Here is a 10,910-nt window from a genome sequence, read left to right as displayed (position 1 = left end):
TCCCCCCTCTCCGCCCCTTCACACTGCCCTCTTCCTCATTCTATTCGTCCTTTCACCTAATGATGCATCGTTTATCCTAACAGAAAATAATGAGCCTGAATAAGGTTCCCAATTCTTCCCTGTAAAATTTCATTGGTCCATCCATAAAATGATCCCAAATTCCTTTAAAAAAATAATAGATCAGCGTTATCTACATTAAGAAACAAAAAAGACGAATTCATTATTTAAATTAAGCGAAAACCTGGAAACTGGATCTGACCGCCGTTTCACATGTTTTAGCTCTGTAAATGTAAATTACTGTTTATCCGACCATACAAATAATTTACAAAATGAAATAACATTTTTACAAACTGGGGAAAAACGTGTATTCACGTTAGTATTTTACAGGCATGATGATGTAAAACTGTAAAAAATAACTTTTTCTATCTCCTAATAAACTTAAATCATCTGGATCCCTGTGGCGAAAACGGACGTCTAACGGTAGGACAGAAAACCCCACTGGATTCCAGCTCTCTCGGAGTGGATTGCACCAACCGAAATGGAGGAAATATGACTCCGGTCCGCTTATGGATCCATTACTGGATAGCCGACATTCCTCCAAATGGCTAAGCTAGGCATGCTAGTTCTAAACGCCTACAGCAAGCGGTTCTGTGTACCCGTTACCGTTCTTTCTTTTAATGTCGTAGCTTGTATCGGCAGAACGAATTCTTTATTGGTGCGCGGGGATTTCACAATAAAATATTTATCCGCTGAAATAGGCCGACGACTGGCTTGATTTTATCCATCGAAAGCCCCCCTGCCTCAGCTAAGCTAACAGTTGGCGGCACGGCCAAAATGGCGGCCAACGAGGATGACAGCGGTTCGACCAGAACAATAACAGCTGCGGAGCCGCCGGGCCTCACCGCTACTTCGTGCGCCCAGGCCAAAGAGAATGTGCCTGAAGCGGGAACCGAGCCGAAAAGTGAGTCGATAGAAGCGTCGCATGCAGTACATGAAGCAGAGATTATCCAGTCTGCGGAGAGTATACCTACAGCTCAGTTAGCGGACCTATTACAAGGTGCTCCGGTGGAACAGAGCATCGTACTGGGTTCAGACATCACCAGCCTGGGGAACACAACCATCATTTATGTACAGCCGGATGGTAGTCTGGAGGGTTCCGGACTGACGCCCGAAGAGCAACAAAGTCTCCTGGAACAGCTCACCAAACAACAGATTGTCCAGGTTTCGGACGTCGAGGCTGCCCAGTTGCTTCAGCAGAGTCCTATTGTTAAAACCATCCCCGTACACAACACGACTCTGGACCCGAATCAGTTGCAGGAGGTCATCAACCAAGTCACCAGATCCCAGCAGGTCCAAGTCCTCCAGCAGGTCCCGAAACAGCAGATCCCGAGCTCTAGGCAGGTTGTAAAACAGCACAAAATGATTCAGATTCCTCAACAGAATCTCAAGACCACCACACAGAACAAATCTTCCAATCAAGTAAAGAGTGCTGCCCAGCAGGTCACCATACAGACTGGCAGCTCAGTCCACGTCCTCCAGAAAAAGGTAAGAGTTCTCCATGGTCAATGTGAACAAGCAGACCTGCTTGGTCCTCAGATGATGAAGATATGACCCAAAGGGGAAGGAAAAGTGGTAGTCGAGGCTTTCAACTAATGTTGGGTCAGAGATCCTGAGACCGCTGAACCATATGGATTCTATACACACACACACGTATATATGCGTATATATTCATTTTGGGGGCTGGTTTGGACAGAAAAAGGTTCATGATTGAGGAACCATTTAAAACCGCAGATGCCATCATTAAAAGGAAACATTTAAATAGATATTTATTTGAACGGGTATGACAGCATTGAGGATGAGTTTTATTTTTTCTGGTGAATTCAGTGTTGAGTCTCTAACAACTGTTTTGTTTTTCAGACAGAGCCTGTCAGGATCCAGATTCAGGTTCCCCAAAAGCAGGAATTAAAATCAGGGTCAAGCATCCAACAGAAGGCACCAGTCACTCATCCTCAGGTGAAGCTGTCAGCGAGCGACAGTGCTCAGATCATCCACATCCAGCCTATGGTGGGTGCGCAGGGCCAGCAGTTCTTCTTGCAGCAGTCCCCTGGAGACCCCCCCATCCAGCTGCTATTACAGAGCACTACCCCTGTTGTTGGATCTCTGCTGCCCTTGGTCCACAATGTATCGAATCAGACCACAACGGCAAACACTGAACGCAGTCCAGGTCAGAAACCTGCAGCCCCCGCAGTCGTCCAATTGCAGAAGTCTTCTGATGTCAACACCACCCCTTTAACCACCGCTAAGACTCCACCCACATCCACAGCCAAACCTGTTGGCATCTCGCAGGTTAAAACTGCTGCTAATGGGACCGTTTCCAGTAAGAGTCCCATTCAGCCACCTGTAGCCACGACAGTGGCAACGGTTCAGACTGCTACACCCACGACGACCCACGTTACCACAGTGACTCCATCCCCGGTGCTAAAAGAGAGAGAAAAGGAAAAAGAAAAGGACAAAAAAGTGAGGAAGGACAAGAAAGTGGTGAAGGTCCAGACGAGATCAGGTCGAGTCTCCAGACCGCCCAAATATAAAGCCAAAGACTTCAAGTTCATTAAAATGGAGGACTTAGCCGACAGCCACCAGTCTGACTCTGATGACTACTCTGATGTGAGTGTGGAAGATGAGGACTCTGCGAGGAAGGACAGCCTAGAACCTGGTGTGTCCGAGACCCACACCTTCAGCCACAAGTTCCGGTCTCATCGCTGCCAAACCTGTGACAAGGCCTACATTGGTCCTGGTGGACTGAACAGGCACTACAAACTGAACCCCACCCATGGCGATCCGGACCCACCCAGCAACTCACCCAGCAGTACACCGCACCCCCTCAGAGATGACGCCCAGTCACAGGAGACAGAAGATGAAGGAGCTGGAGACGAGCAGGAAGAACACAAACCCAGTGCCACGGCCCCACCCAGAGTATGAGAATCTTCTCAGGGCAGGGTGGAGAGCAGTTCCCTCAGATATTTAGATACTAAATATTTGTTTTTTTTTTGCTTTTTTACCTGTCTGCAGGTGGAGACAGGATCAGCAACAGCTGTCGGACTCAGAAGCCTGCATCACCGCGGGCGGCCACGGGGAAGAGGTCGTGGGCGGGGCAGAGGACGAGGCCGGGGACGAGGACTTGGGCTAGCTCCTAAGGTAGTATTCCTGTCCTGCAGCGAACTTATTAAGGTCATGCTCAATCATATCGAGCAATTATTGTAGCAAATGACACAATCTGCAAGTGGACTGTAGGATTTCTAAATGCGTAGTCTTCAACACGCGGGTGCTTAACGTGTTAGTGTCTTGCTGTTTCCATTTTTGTTTTCAGTGTCAGTGTAGCGCGTTTAAACGCAGACACTGTGGGTTTTAAATGATTGTGCGGGTTTGGGTTAGCAAAAGTCATGTGTACATAGCCAATTTAGAGGCCGTCTGACCTGTAACTAATGAGGTGTTTGTCCCTTTCAATTGAATCTATATATATATATATAACTTTTAAAATTAAATATAAAATGTACGGATTTCTCCACATCTGTAGCTCGATCTACACATCAGATTTTTTCCACTTTTTTATTTTCATCCAATAATTTACCAAGCTTGCAGCGCATTGCATGCATCATGCATCCTTTTTAGGTCTTAGAACTATTGACGATTGGGGCTATTTTTGTCTGATTTGCCAGGTGACGGTGGGCCTGGTCGGTAGACGTGGTCGTCGTGGTCGGCCTCCGAAGCTCACTGTAACCACAGAGCAGCAGGCGCAGAGAAGAAGAGACCGTCTGCAGGAGGTAAGAGGAGACAAAGATTCAAGGAAATCTATCTGAAGTAAATACATAGAAATGTGTGATGTTTCGCTCCGTATCCATAACAAAGCACCTACTGTTTTTAGCTGGTGGAGCAATGTGAGGATGAGGAGCTGATGGACATAGTTCTTCCTCGACTGACAAAGATTTTGAGTGCCTGGGAGCTCCTGCTGGCAAAGGTATGTAGAAGCAGACTTTATTTATCCCACAGAGCTATAAATTAAGCCTTTCTTGGGTGTCTGTCAGCCATGCACAGTTGTGAATAGAGAGGTGCTCTCAGCATTTGGGCATTCGGTGCCTTGCTCAAGGGTACTTATAAATATGTCAAGGGTCTGGCTGTGTTGCTGGTCATGTCCTGACTTAAACGTGTCTTTTCAGGTGGAGTGCGGCACTGTTGCTCACAGTCAATTTCCAGACATTTATCGCGAGTTTGAGTCCCTGCAGGCTCAAGTGAGACGGGCCGCCCATGATTACATTGTCAGTCCACAGGCTGGCTCGGTACCACTGGAGGTCCGGAACATCGAGGTGAGAGGTTTTTACTCACTTTTGCTGCCTGCTGGAAGCAAACAAACATTCTGTCGCGGGTTCAAAAAGCATGTTCACGGTTCTGGATTTTACATTGGTGTTCCAGGTAGCTCGGTCTTTGGGAATTCTAGATGAAGTGAACAGGATGAAGGTGGTTCCAGGAACGTCTCCCGGCTCTAGACAGACTAACAAAAATGCACGCTACATGGAGGTGAGTACAGTCAACAAACATTCATGCGTCTTAAAGGTATTAAGGGTGTGCTGTTGTCACACTGAAGCCTGCTTGTAGAGCGCTGGGGGCTGCTAAACACTTGATCCAGGTTCAGTTTGACTCTTGCTTCCCAGGATTCCAAGATGCTGCCACCTTCGAAGAGATTCAAAATGGAGAACAGTCTTCCGGTTCATCAGAATGGTGTAGAGACGCCCAGAACAGGTACAGCTTCAACATGAAGAGCGCGTCAGCAACACTGGCGCACCGGTTCTGACTTGATGTCATCGCTGTTCCACAGATGGATCCCTGAAAATCCCAACAACCCCGGAAACTACTGCAACCTCTGCTTCCATCCCCACTTCTTCATCTTCTGAGACGTCTGTGGCGTCTGGAACCAGTACGACCGGTTCCACACCTGTGACCTCTGGATCTGTGACGGCTTTTTCGAATCCACAAACCTCCTCTGTGAAACCCTGTTTGGTCTCTGTCTCTCCACTGACGATCCCAGATCCATCGAGATTAATTACCAGTACAGAGTCTGGTTCCAGGTGAGTTGGTCTAGTTTCCTTTCCTGACCAGGGATCATTTGAAGATGAGGCCCAATAGTGTCACTTAAGCATGAGAAGTGACTGAAGTTGTTGCCACCAGAGATCACAGAAGACTTTTTCATTTATAAAACTACATTTGTATGATTGTCCACCACAATTCTAGTGGCCTAAAGTTCTGTACAGCACTGGTGGGGATGGAGCACGGTGTGGAATCTGTTCCTGCTGAACACAGTACTGGGAATAACGTCATTAGGGAGAAGTTGGATGTTGGTCATCAGATAACTGATCAATTGTTTTTGACCTTTATCCACAGTTCCAGTCAAGTTTTTACCTCTCTTTTCCCCCACTCTCCACTAATGTGATGTTCTGTATTTACATATTCTTGGATGATACATTGACTTGGGGCTTAAATAAAAACTGAATGAAAGGACTAAATGTAAACGGATGTGGAATTGCCGTTGTTAGACCCAACACCTGCGGAATCTGTCAAAGTTCCATCATTGCTGGCTGTTTTTTTTGGGGGAATTTATTTGAAAATCAGTGCGTCATTTCACATTTGGATTCACCCACTTAACTACTAAATTCAGTCATTGAACTTCACCTCCAAAAATAAAAAAAAAAGACCCCTTTTTGGTTGAAATCGGAAGATATTTTAATGGTCTTCCAGTTTTTTTCTCCATTATATGACTCGTCTTTACTCACACGGCGTCTGTTACAATCAATCGGTCCCCGATGCTTCAGAAATCCCAGAGCCTGATCCCCAACAAGCAACAGTGGTGGCAAAATCTCCCTTTGGAGCAGGACCAGGATTGTCCTCTGCTTATTTTATTGGATCAAAATAAAACAGCACCGCAGGTGGTCCGTTAACATCCAGCATGTGGCAAAGACGCGAACACGTATGTGCTGCAGGGCTTCAGATCGACAATCACTGGTGTGACTGTTAGTCATTGGTTCTAATGAGGATGACACAGTTTTATGTGTAAACACGAGCCGCTAATATCCTGCGAGCCAAATAACAACCAGGTTTTAAGCAGCTAATCTTTTGATGAAAAACTTGCAATGAAGGTATGAAAATATAAAGCAGCAGGTCCAAAAATAGTTAACGTAGGACCGAATGAAGGTTTCTTTTGAGGGGCCTGGATCCCCCAGTGCCTTCAACACCACGCAGGAGCAGGGTGCTGGTCTGTTTTACCACATCAGCCATGAAGAGGAGGCTGGTAACTTTATGATTACATTATTGTTGGAAATAAAGAGTTGGTTTTACTTTGGGCCAGAGGAGCAATAGCTCATCACTGAATACAGCAGCCCAGGGTGTAAACAGGTTAGTGTGGTAATCTCTTGTTCTTGTCTTCCACCAGCACCACTGATTCCACTTCGTATGACACAGCCTTTACTCAGGCTCCACCCCCTGTGACACACATGGAGGTGACCGTAGGTGAGGAGGAGGGGGGGTCTCTGCCCACCCAGGATCAGACCCTGAGTAGCACTGACCTCTCGCTCCAGATGAAGGAGAAGGAAATGACCTCAGGTCCTGAGACCAGTACAGACTCAGAGGCCCTTGACATGAGCACCGCCCCGACAGCTCAGCCCTCGGCTTCGCCTGAGCCTCAGCAGGTCGACTCCCACGTTGAGTCCAGCGCCATGGAGCCCAAGGACCTGCAGGAGGGTCAGGAAATCTACATTCAGACTGACGGGCTGGCTGTTCAGATGGCTGAGCATGGATTGGAGAGAATTGTCATTGTTAACGGGCCTGATGGGACCACCATGCACATTCAGACCCCGGAGGACGTTCCCCTGGAGGCAGTTCACGCTCTGCTGGGCATTGAAGCTTCGAATGAGGGCAAAGCCTCTCAGTGAGCCTTGGAGGGAATTTCAGAGACTTGGCATGAACAAACCATGAGGTAAGATCTGTGAGAGGTGGTTTTTAACTCTTCAAAATCTCGTTAGATAAATCTAAAGGTATCTGTTATGGAAGGGCATTGCACTCAAAGGAAGATTGCAGCTTATCTTGTAGTAACCAGAGAAGCTGGGCAGGTGCCACTCCCACTGGACAATATTGGCCTGGTCTCAGCTGCTTCATCCCTTTTTGGGGTCATGTTTGGTACCTTGCTCAAGGGTACTTTGGCAGTGCTCTAGCACTTTCCCCTGCTACCAGAACACCAGACACCAGAATGCCTTCTGGCATCTTCCTCTACTACCAGAACACCATTTAGGTTCTGTCTGCAGTGGGTCCTTGAACCAACAACCTTCTGCTTCTCAGCCCAGTCCCCAACAGACTGCGCTACGATTGCCCCGGCTCTCTTCCTGCCCCAGGAATTAAACCTTTCCCCAAACGCTTCATGGATAAACTCGTGTTAGAAATGAATCCAAGCTGGCTCTGTGACGACTCGGAGATCTTTAAATCATGGACCCTAAAGTAGCACAAGGAATTGTCCAACAGGATGTGCTTGCAGCACCCCAGGGCCAAAGCTGGTGGGCGTGGCATCTATCCAGTTTCCTCATTACTACAAGAAAACATCTCGTAATTCCAAGATAAGACACTTACCTAAGCAAGAAACTTACCTAAGCAAGACACGTACCTAAGCAAGACACGTACCTAAGCAAGACACTTATGAAGTTTCTGGGGGCAGAACAGAAAAACACTGATGTGCATGAGTGGAGTTCTGGAAAAGCTGTACATAAAGCAGCCAGTAGGCGGTGCTCAACTCTTTGGGAAAACCGGTTTCTTCTCCTTAGGTTTCAAATATTTGCTACATTTACAGCACGAACATTAGTAACTCCATCAGTAACTGCTTGAAAGTGGATCGTCACTGTCCCCTCTGAGCTCCAGATAATGTTATTGGCTGTAAATGTGATGTCAGTGTTTTTAAGTCACGTGAACTGTAAATTTGTAAAATTTGTTTCCATGTTTGACTCATGTTGATTTAAGATTAGAAGGGCAGTCGAGTTAATGTTAATATGTAGATATATCTGAAAACAGCATTTAAAAAGTTGCACTATTTTATTACTTTTTATATTAAAAAAAAATAGTTTGTCATGAATTGCTCAAGTGTAGAAGGAATTAAAACGTTTGTATTCCTCTATTGAACCCGTTTAACGTGATAATTACTCTGACGTTTGGTCTAATTGGGGAGCTCATCAGTCTTTTTTCACATTCTGTCTTTGAGGAAACCAAGTTGACTGTAGGATGTTCCATCTTGCCTCGACCATCTTCGTTATGAAATTGTCAGGATGAACGTGAAGTGTTCTTGTGGTGTTCAGCAGGTTCTAAAAGGGTCTTTGGAGAACTCTAGTGTTTGTTTTTAGGATGCACATTCATAATAAATGACATCTGTTTACTGTTTGTTTCCACCGGATTGCTTTTTTTGTTCATAAATCGGAATATTGAGATGCTGAATCGTGTCCGTGCGTGCACTCTGCACCCCTCCGAGCTTGATCACATGACACCTAATGATGTCAGAGTGGACGGTGTCCAGTCTCCAGAAGCAGAGCCTCGAGCGTCAGCCGGGCGTCAGGGGGGATGAAGGGTTGGTGAAGCCAGCAAGACATGTACACCATGCACAGGTCTGAAGACCAAGTGTGGGCCAGTTCTTCCTGGATCATCTGCTTCAACTTGAGCTCCTCGGTGAAAGACTCCAACAGGGCACGTGATGAATCCCCTACGGGACAGAGAAAAATCAACTAAAAGTTGGTCGTATTTATCTGTATAAACTCACATTCAGCTCCACACCAGCTGCTGCATATCAGGCACTGGACACGTGATGAGGAAACCCATCCCAGAATGGGAATACACGACCCCCCGCAGAAACAAAGCTTGGGATTGGACCTGGTAACCACTGCACATTAGCAGTCTGCACAGATCAGACTGCTAATTATGGGCAAACATATCAGCTAACAACACCAGTTGAACTGAATCGCTTCCATTACGCTCAATTTCTGATAGAAGACACCTAAAATAGTCCATAGTAAAGGAAGGAAAAGGAGCATCTCAGGTTCTAATGCAGCAGTCATCGAAAAAGGCCAAACTCTTAAGTGAGGGTTTTAGTGCATTTCATGCACTTCCAAACCTGCCCAAAATAGTGTCAGGAAAACTAACCGAAGGCTTTGGTGTCCCAGCTGTGAAACAGGGGGAGTCTCCTTCCTCCAGCTCTAAACTGGAACTCTTCCAGATCCTGAACGCCTTGTTGTGACGCCATCAGGTGCTGCATCTTCATCACCATACTGGCCTAAATCACCAAAAAGAAACAAAATCGTTTGCATTTCTGGCCCGGGAAGGTCACCTGACACAGACAGATGGCCAAAGAAATTATTCTGAATAACATTTGCAAAGGAAATCTAATCTGCATTCATGAGTCACATGTGATTACTGCCAGAGACAGTTGAGCGTCCCCCAACATCAGTACTTCAAATATTTGTCCATTTAAAGAAACAACAACAGCTCGCATATCTTCGTTTCCATCAACGTTTATCTAAATACATAACACACAAGACAGCCAAAAACACCGAATGGCACCATAACAGTCCTGTTATACTTTATATCATGATAATGCTGGGGGAATTTACCATTTTGTCAACAATGTCTTTTAGTTTGCAGCACTCATCCTGCAGCTCTGGAGGTCCACCTGTCTGCAGTGAGGAGGATCCTGCCGGGGCTGAAGTACTGTCTAAAAGCAGCAGCTCATCACGTTGAGAACTGGAGAAAAGGATCAAGGACAGGAAAGACAGGTGGAGGGTGTAAGTTAAAGGTTCGGGGTGTAAACAGGGTACACCCAGGAACAGATGTATCCATCATGGAGATCTCACCGCATCAGTCTCAGCTCCACAATACGTCCCGCCACTTTGAAACCTTCATCATTGAGCTTTTCCCACCTCAAAAGAAGGTTGTGCCAGTCAGCTGCGTTGTCTTTTATCTTCCTGGCACTTCCTGTCAGAGCAGAGCACTTCTTTTTTGCTGAGCTCTGCGTGATGTCGTCGGGCTGACCTGAGGAGACACCTGGGTTACTTCCATAGCGGTGCTTCGATTAAAACGTTTGGCTTTATTTAATGACGGACGTAAAGATGGACAATGTGGCTGATTGAAAATAAATCCTCGTCCCACTCAATAAGTTAATCTCTAGTATTCCAAGAGGTCCACTCACCCTCCATCACTGTCTTAACTCACGTTGCTAATTCTTCTTCTTCTTCTTCTTCTTCTTCTGTGTTTTAGGTGCTGTTGGCAAACAGATTACTTCTTCTTCTTCGTTGGTAGGTCGCAAATGTACCGGTCCTAGAACAGCGCACCCTACAGTCCAGTATTTTTTAATCAAGATTTGTGACTTTCACGTCATTTTCTTATTTTGTTTACATTGATGAATAAATGTAAACTCAGGTGGCTTTTCTGATATAGTCCTGATCAGGTTGGACATATTCCAGCTAGCAGAGATGACGAATGTTCAGACTTAAAAAAAAAAAAAAAAAATCTGACACTTTCCGTTGTCTTCGTTAGGATGGAATCCAGTACCCCACTGCAGCCCGTTAAGGTAATGGCAGAAGTTATCATATCATTAGTCCCCCCCCTCCTTTTTTTGCTGTCCCACAAGTTGCCTTTGCTTTGTGCATTCTGATACTGCTCCACAATTGTTTTACCTACAAACTATTGCTTAATGTCTTCATTTGTTTTTTTAAATGCTCTTTTTTTTTTAAATCACCTTCATTGTTCTAAGTGATTCAAAAAAAGTTGGAAAAAGGAACATCTTGAGCAGCTTTGAAAAGTCGACCAGCCACTGTGACTCTTCTCTTTTTGAATTTTGC

At 45.8% G+C, this 10,910-nt stretch overlaps 2 protein-coding genes across 5 annotated transcripts; one reads left to right on the top strand and one right to left on the bottom strand.

Moving 5' to 3' along the window:
- Positions 1–433: 433 nt before the first annotated feature.
- znf839 (zinc finger protein 839) lies at positions 434–8,463 on the top strand. Of its 4 annotated transcripts, none has more exons than XM_029830604.1 (11): positions 434–1,368; positions 1,441–1,545; positions 1,918–2,973; positions 3,070–3,195; positions 3,717–3,821; positions 3,923–4,015; positions 4,215–4,361; positions 4,468–4,572; positions 4,707–4,794; positions 4,871–5,120; positions 6,479–8,463. In XM_029830604.1, exons 1-11 carry the CDS (start codon positions 835–837, stop codon positions 6,975–6,977), a joined length of 3,108 nt encoding a protein of 1,035 aa, XP_029686464.1. In that variant the 5' UTR covers positions 434–834; the 3' UTR covers positions 6,978–8,463. The 4 variants fall into 4 exon arrangements, with proteins under 4 accessions (XP_029686464.1, XP_029686460.1, XP_011618011.2 ...); XM_029830600.1 differs by having other exon boundaries at positions 441–1,545; positions 6,479–7,021; positions 8,288–8,463; XM_011619709.2 differs by having other exon boundaries at positions 442–1,545.
- cinp (cyclin dependent kinase 2 interacting protein) lies at positions 7,190–10,509 on the bottom strand. The gene is made up of 5 exons (XM_029830688.1): positions 10,259–10,509; positions 9,924–10,101; positions 9,684–9,813; positions 9,217–9,346; positions 7,190–8,779 (listed from the first exon to the last, which is right to left on the bottom strand). The coding sequence occupies exons 1-5, from the start codon at positions 10,263–10,265 to the stop codon at positions 8,577–8,579; spliced, it is 648 nt and encodes a 215-aa protein (XP_029686548.1). The 5' UTR covers positions 10,266–10,509; the 3' UTR covers positions 7,190–8,576.
- Positions 10,510–10,910: the final 401 nt, after the last annotated feature.

Source organism: Takifugu rubripes, chromosome 2 (genome assembly GCF_901000725.2).
Source record: "Takifugu rubripes chromosome 2, fTakRub1.2, whole genome shotgun sequence".
Lineage (NCBI taxonomy): Eukaryota > Metazoa > Chordata > Actinopteri > Tetraodontiformes > Tetraodontidae > Takifugu > Takifugu rubripes.
The sequence above is the reverse complement of the archived record's forward strand: the minus strand, read 5'-3'. Positions and strand labels throughout refer to the sequence as shown.